Source organism: Orbicella faveolata, unplaced genomic scaffold (assembly GCF_042242905.1).
Source record: "Orbicella faveolata isolate gen_17 unplaced genomic scaffold, um_ofav_v1 contig_1, whole genome shotgun sequence".
Lineage (NCBI taxonomy): Eukaryota > Metazoa > Cnidaria > Anthozoa > Scleractinia > Merulinidae > Orbicella > Orbicella faveolata.
Window position 1 is genome coordinate 15135192 of NW_028301536.1, and position 14200 is coordinate 15149391.

The 14200-nt window shown below is 41.7% G+C and overlaps 1 protein-coding gene across 4 annotated transcripts in view; it reads left to right on the plus strand.

Annotated features, from left to right (window-relative positions):
• Window positions 1-4000: 4000 nt before the first annotated feature.
• LOC110061253 (hemicentin-1-like) overlaps window positions 4001-14200 on the plus strand; it is a 29256-nt gene continuing 19056 nt past the window's right edge. Inside the window, exons 1-8 of one of the 4 annotated variants that reach the window (XM_089291475.1) lie at window positions 4001-4107; window positions 4361-4486; window positions 6157-6438; window positions 9131-9421; window positions 9875-10252; window positions 11488-11778; window positions 12232-12609; window positions 13845-14135. In XM_089291475.1, coding sequence (XP_089147601.1) covers window positions 4405-4486; window positions 6157-6438; window positions 9131-9421; window positions 9875-10252; window positions 11488-11778; window positions 12232-12609; window positions 13845-14135 — 1993 coding nt within the window. In that variant the 5' untranslated portion in view covers window positions 4001-4107; window positions 4361-4404. The remainder of the gene's footprint in view (window positions 4108-4360; window positions 4487-6156; window positions 6439-9130; window positions 9422-9874; window positions 10253-11487; window positions 11779-12231; window positions 12610-13844; window positions 14136-14200) is intronic. The other 3 variants (XM_089291472.1, XM_089291463.1, XM_089291468.1) reach the window with 3 other exon arrangements.

Here is a 14200-nt window from a genome sequence, read left to right on the forward strand (position 1 = left end):
GCCCCAAAGGGTATGGTTTTTAGCCCTTTCCGTTTTGGTCATAAATAGGATACCATTTTTGACTATTTTGGTCATAAGTAGAGTATGGTTTTTGCTCTCTAGAATTAAGTATGGTTTTTTGTGATAAGAAGTTACTTTTTCATAATAAAGTGTATTATCGTTTGTCTCACGATGTAGTCACTTGAGATGTCGATCGCGACGTTTCGACTGCTTACTGCTAGTCTTCTTGAGGCGATAAGGTCGACTGATTGCACGGTATCATTTAAATCACAAAGGTCGCCTGTGATTGGTGCATTTCGATCCTCCTATTGTTCCATTGTTCCGGCGAGTAGCTGTTCCCTCAGCGGTCCGCTGTTGTACCGTTCTCCTGTTGTTGTGTTTCTTGATCGTGGGTATCCATGCTTCAGGAATTTCGATTCCACTATCCCTGTTGATGTTATTAGGGTGAAGTCTTATGTGAATAGCTTCCTTGACCCTACGTGTGTACCAGTGAGGATCTCAATCAATAAACTTGACATCATTCCAGATAGGATAGTGGCCGGTCTCGTGGGTGTGTTCAGAAACGGCGAAGGTCTGGGTACGGGCGAGTCGTATATCCCTGTCGTGTTCTTTGATCCTCTCCTGCATAGATCTCCCTGTTTCCCCGATGTAGACTTTGCCGCACTCACAGGGAATCCTGTAGACAACACCATCTTGTTTAGCCGGGTTGACAGTGTCCTTTGGTCGCACTAAGTGTGGCCGAAGTGTCGTGTCGGACTTAAAGACGGTGCGAATGCCTGGTTGTTCTAGGCAGCGGCGGAGAGACTCCGAAACTCCTTGGACATAAGGTAAAATGGACGTGGATTTAAATTCCGCGATAGGCTCTCCTCTTGGGGTTGTTTGTGCCTTTGTGATCTTCTGTACAAAAGAGGAGGGATATCCGTTAGAAACAAGTACAGATGACAGATGTTTCTTCTCTCCAGCGATTACTGATGGTTTGGTCACGAGACGTTTAGCCCGGTCGTACAGACACTTCGCAATACCGCGCTTTACTGACTGAGGGTGGTGTGAATCATACGCTAGGTACTGATCAGTATGTGTTGGTTTCCTGTAGACACTGGTGGTAAGGCGGCCATCAGGGTCTCTATAAACTGACGTGTCGAGAAAGGCGATCTTGCTGTTGTTCTCGATCTCCATGGTGAAAAGGATTGAGGGTTGTTGACTGTTCAGGTGTTGCAGGAAGACATCAACTCTATCCCGATCCAGGATGGTGAAAGTATCATCTACGTACCGTTTCCAGATCTTAGGCTTGCAAGGTGCGGACTCTATTGCTTGTTCTTCAAATATCTCCATGTAGAGATTAGCAATAACCGCGGATACAGGGCTCCCCATGGCTGCGCCGTCTCGTTGTTCGTAAATCGATCCGTTGTACTGGAAGTAAGTAGATCTTAATACGAAATCCAAGGGACCATTCATTTTTTATAAGGTAGGGGGGGCTGGTGGGATTTGGGGGGGGGGCCATGCGAAAAAAATGGCTTTCGAGGGGGGGCCACCCCAAAAAAATAAGGGAAAAAGGGGGGGTCACGTGAAATATTTTAGTAAAACTTTAAAATGGCATAATGTTTGAATATCAAAAAAATTGCTATAGAATAAACATAGAAGGCAGGATACAAATTTATTACAAACTTTCCTTCTGCTTTAAAAAACCGTTTGACGACAAAAAGCATTTGCAGCTACTGAAAAGAAGTATTTAACACTGTTATTTTCGAATGCAACTTTCACTGGCACTCATCTTCATCTTCGTTGTCGTCGAGTTGTTCGTCGCCGTTTGTGCTACTATGGGAGTCTCTTTCACCAATGCTGCAAGAAGCAGCAATGCTTGCCGTCAGGGTGTACTCTTCAGGGTACATGAAGGTGTAAACATAATCTCTGACTTCCTGCTCAAGGTTGGTGGTGATTCTGCTTCTTGCAGCATTGGTGAAATAATTCCCTTCCAAGAGCTGTGCGATCTATGGCCCATCTCTTCTAAATAACGACGTGGCAACATCCTCAACTTTAATACACTCTTCCGGGACGGCCGTTCTAAGAGGGTACACAAGGCATTGTGGAAGATCATTTCCTAGCGGGTTTCCAACACAGATTCCATAAACTCGTTGGACGTTGTTTTCAGTCCGCTTCTTCTTTCTTTCATTTGACTTTCTGTGGTTTTCTTTTTTCCTTCTCCTTTTGTTGATGTGCTGTTTGAGTATGCCCTTGAATATGCTGTTGTAATTGCTCTTCTTATTTTCTAGTGCTTCCATGTCCTGCGTGACCTTCGTCAACTTAGCTTCTATACCTTTGATCTGTTTTATATTAAAACTGTGGGCAAATTCTTCGCCCTGCTTTAAAGCAAGCCCATTGGACTGAAAGAGTGTGGAATCGTGTTCCTTTACATCTTTCAATATGACATTCAACTTTTCCACCATTGCTCTGTGCTCTCACCCAGAGAGCGTTGCTCTATTTGCAGATAAGTTTATTGTCAAATCAAAGTTTGTGGTGGATTATCTTCAGCATCTTGAAGTGCTGGAATTTAAAAGGAAAAAGAGAGCAGAAGAAAAGGCAAAGTTAAGTAGGGACGCAAAAGGTAAATCATATGAGGATTATCCTTGGACTGAGTTGTGCGAAGATCTAACCAAGCTTAAAAGGCTACGTGTTCCAGAACTAAACAAGTACTTGAACCACCACGGGCTGAAACAGCATTTGAAAAGCAGCAAGAGTGAGAAAGTAAAGGCAATTGTAAGACATTCATGCTTGCAGCAGAAGAGTCCTCTCAGAGCTGGCCAACCAACATTGAGAAATGCCAGGACATTGACACAAAATGACAACAGAGCAAGTGCTGACAGCAGTGAAACGGATGAAAGTGACAATGATGAGTATGAGAGTGATGCTATTGACTCTGGGGGAGAAGATGACTCAGGTGACGTCATTCTTGCATTCATTAATTCAGATGAGGAAGATGCCAATGAGAGGCCAAATGCCACACGCTCAGGGCGAGCCATAACTAGGAGATCCGAAATTGACTTCTCTTTTAAACAACAGCTCTCTGTAGTATAGGGATTGTAAATATTGTCTTCATAGTGAGCACAATAACGTGAAGTAGGGGGATTATAGAGAAATATTAAAAAAGTTGAAATCTAGAAATTGTTTGTTTAATTTTCTTTTAGGGGGGGGGGTCATCCCAAAAAATGACCGCTATAAGGGGGGGCCATGTTAAAAAATTGATAAGCTGAGGGGGGGTCATGCGATTTTCAAATCGTGCTTCCCAAATCCCACCAGGCCCCCCTCCCTCGTAAAAAATGAACGGTCCCCAAGAGGTCCGCGATTTGAACTGGTGTAAGTGTCGTGCGATCAGCCAGGCCTGCGTCGTTCTCCATTTTTTGTAGCGCGGCTTGTACGGCGCCCTCGATCGGTACATTGGTAAACAGTGACTCTACGTCGAATGACACCATGATCTCGTGGTCCTGGATCTCTTCACTGGCGATAGTGGAGGCGAAGTCAGTTGAGTTCTTCACTGTGAAGTTCGAGTTACCTGCAAGAGGAGATAATACGTTAGCCAAGAAAGCAGACAGGTCGTTTTTCATCCTTATTGATAAGACCATCAACAAAAGCCCTTCATAAATTATGTTTAGGGCAGCTGTGCCAGCCGTAACGGTCATAAATAGGGTATGAAATTTTTGATCAGGTCATAAATGGTGGAAAATCGAAGATTTTGGTAAGGGTTTTGGGAAGCTGGCCGCACACCCCCCACCAAATGTTTCCGGCCGGGAGGCTCATATAGGTAGCTTGGGAGAGTATGACTAATGACTTGGGTGGCTTTGCCAGTTACAAATGTTTTTAAGTGTGTACGTGATAAATCTACATTAGCAGTTGGAGTTGAGCCAGTTCATGTCGTGAGTTTGCGTGTGGCAAGGTCATGAACACCACGAAGGGTTAGAGTTACGCCGGAACTGTCAGTCATACGTCAACCCTCAACTTCCGCCATGCAAAAAGGTATTCAGTTCCCCTGGTCTAATGCCAATATAAGTGTAAAAGGCGGTAATCTGATTTTCTGGGTTGACACTGAATTCCCGGGACTGACAGACTAAACAGGTAGGCTAGAAGAACTTTGTAATCCGCTATATAACTGTCCTCTAAAGAACTTATCTGGATTTCTAGCTTCAGTTCTAGTAATTGATTCACGTATGAAGTGGCATGGAATTCACGCAAATCAGCCGGAAACCTTTAGCGATGTTGCCCTTTTGTGTTCTGAATTGTGATTGAAATCAGTAAAAGATGTAGTTAATAATCGTTATCTAGAACTCAATTTTGACCGACTCTCGATGTTCGCTTTCTTCATTCCAAGCAGGGAGAAGTCGAGCTGTTCATGCAAGGTCCAATTCTAGTGCGATGATTCTTCGTTTCCTGTCGAAAGCGTTGTTGGTGTTCGTTCTGGTTCTTGTACTAAACTGCGAAGCACAGCCATGCGCAGGTTAGTAAGCTATGATCTTCAGTTGAGGGGGACATTGTGTTGCGGTATTGGACGATTTTTATTGCGGTATTCGGTAATTTTAATCTCGAATTGCGGTATTGCAGTATTCTCCGAACCTGCGGAATGCGGTTTTTCAGCATTTTGGACGGTATTAAAAATTATCCTCCATAATTGTTGGCCAACACGCCAATGGATGTTACTTATTTTGTCTAAATCTAAAATGACCTGACTTGACGTTCATTAACAAATTTCTTATTGTTATCCCGTGTTAGTAATGTTTTAAACTTGACATATAGAGTACTGGTTTCAGTATGACGTCCAGTTTCGACTTGTTATTGAGGTGTGGCGGTCTTCGCTATATTGCGATATTTGCCGAAATTTTTTGCGATATTGCGGTGTTCAGAACCCCCAATGTCCCCCTCTCAGTTGAACCTTTAGCCCACCAGTCTGAAATTTCAACAGATTTTCAGCGGAAAGTCCTATTCAAACCTTTCAGAGAATTCTATGTTGGTTTGGAAATGCCAAGCGATTAAGAGAATCATTTTACTCGAAGAGACGCTATATTTACCGTTCATGGGGAAATAATGTCAAGAGAGGTAGAGTAAGCAAGACTAAAATGAGAACGCTCCGCCATCCCTGTATTCGGTGTCCACACTTTCTTCAGCGGAAATGCCATGGCGATAGCTGATCGTCTGAGCTCGGCATCACGCACTTCCGTTTCCGTTTGTAACAGTTGCTTTGAGTATATACTTTGTCTGAAATATCGAAAGTTGAAGTGAAAAATGTGATCATTAAACTGCAGGTTTTAGCTTACATCATTTCGATTTTTCCATCGAAAAGAACTCCTTGGCGTCCCCCATTGACCTTTCTCGATTACTTTTTAATAGATGACTGAGAAAACTAGGGAGGAAATGGAAGGTGAAAGAGAGATGGGGAGCACGAAGTCGCTTGTTGCTAAATTTTTCCGTCGTTTTGCTTTTTTTTTGCGAAAAACTAAGGAAAACAAATAAACTGCTTGCAGTCTAGAAATGACTCAGTAACTTCCGATCTTACATCGCGCTTCTATTTCACTGTCCCTTACCTCGAACTCGAGTTCAGTTGGACTCCCGCGGACGAAAATCTCCCGTAGGTGGAAATTTCCTCAATCTTGGTGGCAGCCACAGAAAGAAAAACACTGCAGTAGTCTTGTACAAGCTCACATCCTGCTCTCCTGAGCGGACATGTTTTCTGGATCGACCGTTTTACGGTTGGCTGCTGCATCGATGCCTGTAAGCCTCTTCAAATATGTGTCGTTTTAGAGCTCAAGTGGCTGAAATAAGCGCCGGGTGACATTACCTAAAGTTAGATAGGTAAGCAAGAAAGCAAGTAAGCAGGAAGAAACGAATGAAGGAATGAAGAAAAAAACAGTTTGAGAGCTCAGTTAAGCTTCTAGATTCGGGATTAACTCCGTGTTTTGATTCGGCAAATATTTTGCAGTATCCTGGTCGAGACAATTTCCTAAACAAAACTGTTCTATGAGATTTTATGTCTGAAATTAAATGCATTTGCAAGTAACATTGCGTGTCAACATTCGCTAGAAATCTGCTCAACAAAGGGAAGCATAGGAGTGAAAATGAAAGGCGGTTTGCCTATTCCACAGATATGTCTTATCAGTGTTTTTTTTCTTTCAGTTCCTGACATCCGTGATAAGACAGGAAACGTGCCTAAGGTTGTTGACGTCATCGCAGGAAAGGATGTTCGACTCCCTTGCCAGGTTAAAAAAAATGGTGTAATCACTACTTGGCTTAAGAATAACAAGACAATTAGTCTATCGGACCATCCGAGGACGAGACTCAAATTGAACAAATACTTAAAGATAAAGGGAGTTCAAAAAGACGACGCTGGATATTACACGTGTGTAGCTGAGAATGACTGCGGAAGAAATACGTATACTTTGCAGCTTTTTGTTGGAAGTAAGTTAACATTATAATATTAGAGTAGGCCTGGGCCTTACTATACCAGTTTTGGTCTGAGCTATAAGTTCAGCCGGTTTTTTTGTTAGGCAAGAGGTCATGTACTAACCGTTAAACATTCAAACACAATGATCTGAACATTTTGATTTTCAACCGGCACGCTAGAGTGGTTGTATTACCAGCCTTCTTAGTGTAACAAATAGATTCCATGTTGCGGCGTGTCTGTTGTAAAATATATTTTCTTTTAACTGGCTGCCTGTCATTTTTAACTCTACGGTTATTTCGGGTAGCCTTCACGCATATCATTTTTGCTTTGGTGTGGCCTTGTAAATTTCTCTTCACTCTGGGATGTGATAAAGTTGTTGTTGTGTTCAGTGAAAAATTTTTAATTCTGTATTCGACAGTTTCAATAATTCATAATAGTAAGCTGTAGAACGTGCTTTCAGCTGACAACGTGCGGTGATGACAAGTTTTGACTTCACCAGTATTAGGGATTAACGCCTGCTCTATAGCCACTGCCTATAGCTTGTTGTGTTTGCCGGCAGACAACAAATAGAAAAATCCCCTGCCTTGCAGGGAGCATTAACATACAACATTTCTTTTAACTAATTTTAATTTCGTAGAAGTTGAAAAAAAATGAACAAACAACGCATAACATTACCCCGGGGGAACTGGGTATCATGGCTAAAAATAACTCGAAAGGGATTATCTTGCTAATGAGGCTAACTGGCTCTCTTAGCCTTCATCCTCTCTTGTTATAAATACTTTACTAGTCAATTTATTGCATTAGTCACGGCCACTTCTTTGTTTCTAGTATTACAAGAGTTATATTTATTGCTTTTGCCGCTTTCAAGGGTATCGCACGATCTATTACTGACGGTGATCACCAAGAGTGTAGCAATTCATTTTACAAGTTCAAGGCTATGTGATATTAAAGTTAGCCTCTTTAACTCTCTTAGAACGAGTTCGTCGTGAGCCAGTGGTTCTGACGATGGATAACGTAACGGTTTTTGAGGGCGAAAACGCCATTCCATATCTGTATGTGCTATTTTGTATATTTTATAGCGGAGCCCCATACCTTAGAAAATTTGGTAACCGATCGATCTAAAAAATGTTGGTTCTTACGTGACTGTCCGTAAGCCAAGTTCAATACTGTAAAAAAATAGGAGAGTAGCACTTTAACCATAGGTACATCTTTGGTACTGGGCATCCATGTTAACAGAGCGCTGTCAAAACAAGGTATCCGATTACACGTGATTATCACGTGACCATATAGCGGGCTCGGCAGAGCTCATGAAGGTCGCGTGTTGTACTGGTTTTCCATTGAATCGCAGGTTCAAGTCAAGTTATTACTCTCGGGGAGAACGAGGGAGTACGTGCAAAGGCAAAATTTCAGCGCAAATTAACCCCTGGCGCGTTGTTTACTTTTCTTCCCACATGTTTCTCGCACAATCATCGCTTGGAAAGTCCCTGATACATTGCGTTTGTAATATATCAATCTTGGTTACGCTTATTGGGTATTGGTTGTTCGGTTTTAGCTGGAAAAAATAACGAAACCACACGCCGAACAATTACATGCTCATTAATGATAACTTTTGAGCTTCTGATCCAAGAAAAACAAATCCTCTTTTTATTTTTGGTTATTATTGCAATCAGGAGCTCCGCGTTTAGGCTAAGCTGAATCTATATATAAAACATACTAATAACGCCGTTTTCGAAGATTTTCCGAAGATTTCCGACTACTTTCCTAAGTGGTCGGATAACTGTAAGATCAGTGCAGTGGTGGATCCAGACTGGCATATGAGATTGATGACGCAAGAGTACCGGTCTGAAAATTCTTCGTCTCTCCGTTTTTCTTCAAATTATAGGGTGTGGACCTAGGCCACTCGACCTCTCTCTGGGATCCGTCACCCTATTTTTCAATCCAAGCAAATTATTGACGGATCAAACCTTGCCAAGATATTTCTTTAACGGGGCCACCTAACGGATAGCAAATGTCGCAGAAATAGTCAACCTCATTGGGAGAACTGCTTGAAATCCGTCTCTAATCTTCAATATCCGCGTTTCTTTTTTGGTTTGTTTCGTTTCTTATACTTGAACACATGACTTTAGACCGTGAAAGCACAAAAGTTGAATTCGAGAGAAATTTCCTTAAGTTTAGAAGAAAATGTGGAACAAAATGCCAGAAATATCGATACGTTGGAGAGGACAAGAAGATGCGAATAGGGTTTTTGTTTTAAAGGCATCGCACAGTGATAATTTAAAGTTAAATCCTTTATCCATACTTCACTTAAGCCCTTCGGCTTTATAATAAGCAGCGCGGGTGTGGGGCAAAAATATAGAAAACCGTGAAAAAATACCTTTTGATCAAATCTAAAAAAATATTTCTTAGGAATTGTTTGGGTGGTGTGTAGATTTAGGCTAGAAAGTAAAAGTTATTAGTTTAAGGGCAAATCAGTTATGCAGGAATTCGGAATAGACCACTCACACGATTTGCTTATAGTGTATGATAACGAAGCCAATCAGATTTCGCCATTTGATAAGATAAGATACAAACTTTATTAATGTGTCGAAGTCGATAGCATACAATGTACACTAATTCGGGACACCTAACTACAAAATACTTATCTAATAATTAATAATTAGTATACTAGTAAGATTCTACTAATCGTGGTTATTCACTGCTTGTCAGCTGCTCCGAAATTCACAGTACCACCGGATAAGCTATCGCGTAGCGTCCTTACAGCACCAGTCGGCAACTCAGTGAAGCTGGACTGTTCTGCTGATGGGCATCCCCGTCCTACCGTGACATGGTATAAAGACGGGGCGCGGTTTCTGGAGAGAAAAGGTGGCAGGAGACTGCGTCCGTGGACGCTCATGCTAAAAATGAAGGACTTGCTACCAACTGACACCGGGAAGTATACCTGTAATGTGAGCAACGCGTATGGATGGATCAACCATGCTTATTATGTGGATGTTCATGGTAAGATTTACGTTCTGGATAGACTATAAGTGATCTGTCATTTCCCTTAGCTCTCTTTCCCGTGTGTCTTTGAGCTACTATTTCTTACCAAATTTCGTGGAGGTTGAAAAAATGAAAAAACAACGTCCAGTGTATAACATTACCCCGGCAAAACTGGGTATCATGGCTAAAAATTACTCGAAAGGGATTATCTTGGGAATGAGGCTAACTGGCTCTCTTAGCTTTCATCCTCTCCTGTTATGAGTACTTTGCTAGTCAGTTTATTACATTACTCATGGCCACTTTTTTGTCTCTAGTTTTACAAGCGTTATAGTTATTGCTTTTGAAGCTTTTAAGGGTGGTGCCCGCTATATTACTGATAGTGATCACCAAGAGTGTAGTAATTCATTTTCGCTTTTAAGTTACAAGTTCAAAGGTATGTGATATTAACGTTAGCCTCTTTAACTCTCTTAGAACGAGCTAGAGCTGAGCCAGTGGTTCAGCCGATGGATAACGTGACGGTTTATGAGGGCGAAAACGCCACTTTATTGTGTATAGCGTTAAGTGATTCGATGCCTCATTTCCAGTGGCTGCGATGGTATTCATCTCCTTCAAACGGTACGACCAACAGTACAATCGAACATCCACACTACGAAGTTATCAAACAGAACGCACAAGATTCAAACCAACATTTAGTTTTGCCACAAACCAACAACAAGTTTGATTTCCATGGAATGAAGCTGACTTTGGTTAATGTAACAAAGAAGGACGAAGGAAAATACACTTGCATTGTGGGAAATGCGGTGGGTTACGCCGTTGAACAAGCCTACATCATTGTTCACAGACTGAACGGTAAGTAATCATTGCTAATTCTGAACTGATGAGTAGCACAGTTTTCTCACTTTCGGAGTACCGGTCTGAAAATTCTTCGCCTCTCCGTTTTTCCTCAAATTATAGGGTGTGGACCTAGGCCACTCGACCTCTTTCTGGGATCCGCCACTCTATTTTTCAATCAAAGCAAATTATTGACGGATCAAACCTTGCCAAGATATATGGGTTATTGATCAAACTTGTTCGGTCAAGATGGCTGGATATTGGCCACGTTCTTTTTTTTTCTGCGTGTTTATGGATCGAAGAACGAGGAAGAAGAAGAACGAGGCCAATATCCAGCCATGTTGACCGAACAAGCTTGGTCAATTAAGGATTTATTATGTGGCTTTCGGGGAAATTTTTCTTGCGGGACACGGCGGGTAGTCCCGAGCGGGCAAGATAACTCCATCATGCCCGCTCGGGTAGCCAATCACAGCGCAGGATTTAATTCATCTTGCCCGCTCAAGGAGCTAGCCATACAATAAATTTTCTTTAACGGGGCCACCTAACGGATAGCAAATGTCGCAGAAATAGTCAACCTCATTGGGAGAACTGCTTGAAATCCGTCTCTAATCTTCAATATCCGCGTTTCTTTTTTGGTTTGTTTCGTTTCTTATACTTGAACACATGACTTTAGACCGTGAAAGCACAAAAGTTGAATTCGAGAGAAATTTCCTTAAGTTTAGAAGAAAATGTGGAACAAAATGCCAGAAATATCGATACGTTGGAGGGGACAAGAAGATGCGAATAGGGTTTTTGTTTTAAAGGCATCGCACAGTGATAATTTAAAGTTAAATCCTTTATCCATACTTCACTTAAGCCCTTCGGCTTTATAATAAGCAGCGCGGGTGTGGGGCAAAAATATAGAAAACCGTGAAAAAATACCTTTTGATCAAATCTAAAAAAATATTTCTTAGGAATTGTTTGGGTGGTGTGTAGATTTAGGCTAGAAAGTAAAAGTTATTAGTTTAAGGGCAAATCAGTTATGCAGGAATTCGGAATAGACCACTCACACGATTTGCTTATAGTGTATGATAACGAAGCCAATCAGATTTCGCCATTTGATAAGATAAGATACAAACTTTATTAATGTGTCGAAGTCGATAGCATACAATGTACACTAATTCGGGACACCTAACTACAAAATACTTATCTAATAATTAATAATTAGTATACTAGTAAGATTCTACTAATCGTGGTTATTCACTGCTTGTCAGCTGCTCCGAAATTCACAGTACCACCGGATAAGCTATCGCGTAGCGTCCTTACAGCACCAGTCGGCAACTCAGTGAAGCTGGACTGTTCTGCTGATGGGCATCCCCGTCCTACCGTGACATGGTATAAAGACGGGGCGCGGTTTCTGGAGAGAAAAGGTGGCAGGAGACTGCGTCCGTGGACGCTCATGCTAAAAATGAAGGACTTGCTACCAACTGACACCGGGAAGTATACCTGTAATGTGAGCAACGCGTATGGATGGATCAACCATGCTTATTATGTGGATGTTCATGGTAAGATTTACGTTCTGGATAGACTATAAGTGATCTGTCATTTCCCTTAGCTCTCTTTCCCGTGTGTCTTTGAGCTACTATTTCTTACCAAATTTCGTGGAGGTTGAAAAAATGAAAAAACAACGTCCAGTGTATAACATTACCCCGGCAAAACTGGGTATCATGGCTAAAAATTACTCGAAAGGGATTATCTTGGGAATGAGGCTAACTGGCTCTCTTAGCTTTCATCCTCTCCTGTTATGAGTACTTTGCTAGTCAGTTTATTACATTACTCATGGCCACTTTTTTGTCTCTAGTTTTACAAGCGTTATAGTTATTGCTTTTGAAGCTTTTAAGGGTGGTGCCCGCTATATTACTGATAGTGATCACCAAGAGTGTAGTAATTCATTTTCGCTTTTAAGTTACAAGTTCAAAGGTATGTGATATTAACGTTAGCCTCTTTAACTCTCTTAGAACGAGCTAGAGCTGAGCCAGTGGTTCAGCCGATGGATAACGTGACGGTTTATGAGGGCGAAAACGCCACTTTATTGTGTATAGCGTTAAGTGATTCGATGCCTCATTTCCAGTGGCTGCGATGGTATTCATCTCCTTCAAACGGTACGACCAACAGTACAATCGAACATCCACACTACGAAGTTATCAAACAGAACGCACAAGATTCAAACCAACATTTAGTTTTGCCACAAACCAACAACAAGTTTGATTTCCATGGAATGAAGCTGACTTTGGTTAATGTAACAAAGAAGGACGAAGGAAAATACACTTGCATTGTGGGAAATGCGGTGGGTTACGCCGTTGAACAAGCCTACATCATTGTTCACAGACTGAACGGTAAGTAATCATTGCTAATTCTGAACTGATGAGTAGCACAGTTTTCTCACTTTCGGAGTACCGGTCTGAAAATTCTTCGCCTCTCCGTTTTTCCTCAAATTATAGGGTGTGGACCTAGGCCACTCGACCTCTTTCTGGGATCCGCCACTCTATTTTTCAATCAAAGCAAATTATTGACGGATCAAACCTTGCCAAGATATATGGGTTATTGATCAAACTTGTTCGGTCAAGATGGCTGGATATTGGCCACGTTCTTTTTTTTTCTGCGTGTTTATGGATCGAAGAACGAGGAAGAAGAAGAACGAGGCCAATATCCAGCCATGTTGACCGAACAAGCTTGGTCAATTAAGGATTTATTATGTGGCTTTCGGGGAAATTTTTCTTGCGGGACACGGCGGGTAGTCCCGAGCGGGCAAGATAACTCCATCATGCCCGCTCGGGTAGCCAATCACAGCGCAGGATTTAATTCATCTTGCCCGCTCAAGGAGCTAGCCATACAATAAATTTTCTTTAACGGGGCCACCTAACGGATAGCAAATGTCGCAGAAATAGTCAACCTCATTGGGAGAACTGCTTGAAATCCGTCTCTAATCTTCAATATCCGCGTTTCTTTTTTGGTTTGTTTCGTTTCTTATACTTGAACACATGACTTTAGACCGTGAAAGCACAAAAGTTGAATTCGAGAGAAATTTCCTTAAGTTTAGAAGAAAATGTGGAACAAAATGCCAGAAATATCGATACGTTGGAGGGGACAAGAAGATGCGAATAGGGTTTTTGTTTTAAAGGCATCGCACAGTGATAATTTAAAGTTAAATCCTTTATCCATACTTCACTTAAGCCCTTCGGCTTTATAATAAGCAGCGCGGGTGTGGGGCAAAAATATAGAAAACCGTGAAAAAATACCTTTTGATCAAATCTAAAAAAATATTTCTTAGGAATTGTTTGGGTGGTGTGTAGATTTAGGCTAGAAAGTAAAAGTTATTAGTTTAAGGGCAAATCAGTTATGCAGGAATTCGGAATAGACCACTCACACGATTTGCTTATAGTGTATGATAACGAAGCCAATCAGATTTCGCCATTTGATAAGATAAGATACAAACTTTATTAATGTGTCGAAGTCGATAGCATACAATGTACACTAATTCGGGACACCTAACTACAAAATACTTATCTAATAATTAATAATTAGTATACTAGTAAGATTCTACTAATCGTGGTTATTCACTGCTTGTCAGCTGCTCCGAAATTCACAGTACCACCGGATAAGCTATCGCGTAGCGTCCTTACAGCACCAGTCGGCAACTCAGTGAAGCTGGACTGTTCTGCTGATGGGCATCCCCGTCCTACCGTGACATGGTATAAAGACGGGGCGCGGTTTCTGGAGAGAAAAGGTGGCAGGAGACTGCGTCCGTGGACGCTCATGCTAAAAATGAAGGACTTGCTACCAACTGACACCGGGAAGTATACCTGTAATGTGAGCAACGCGTATGGATGGATCAACCATGCTTATTATGTGGATGTTCATGGTAAGATTTACGTTCTGGATAGACTATAAGTGATCTGTCATTTCCCTTAGCTCTCTTTCCCGTGT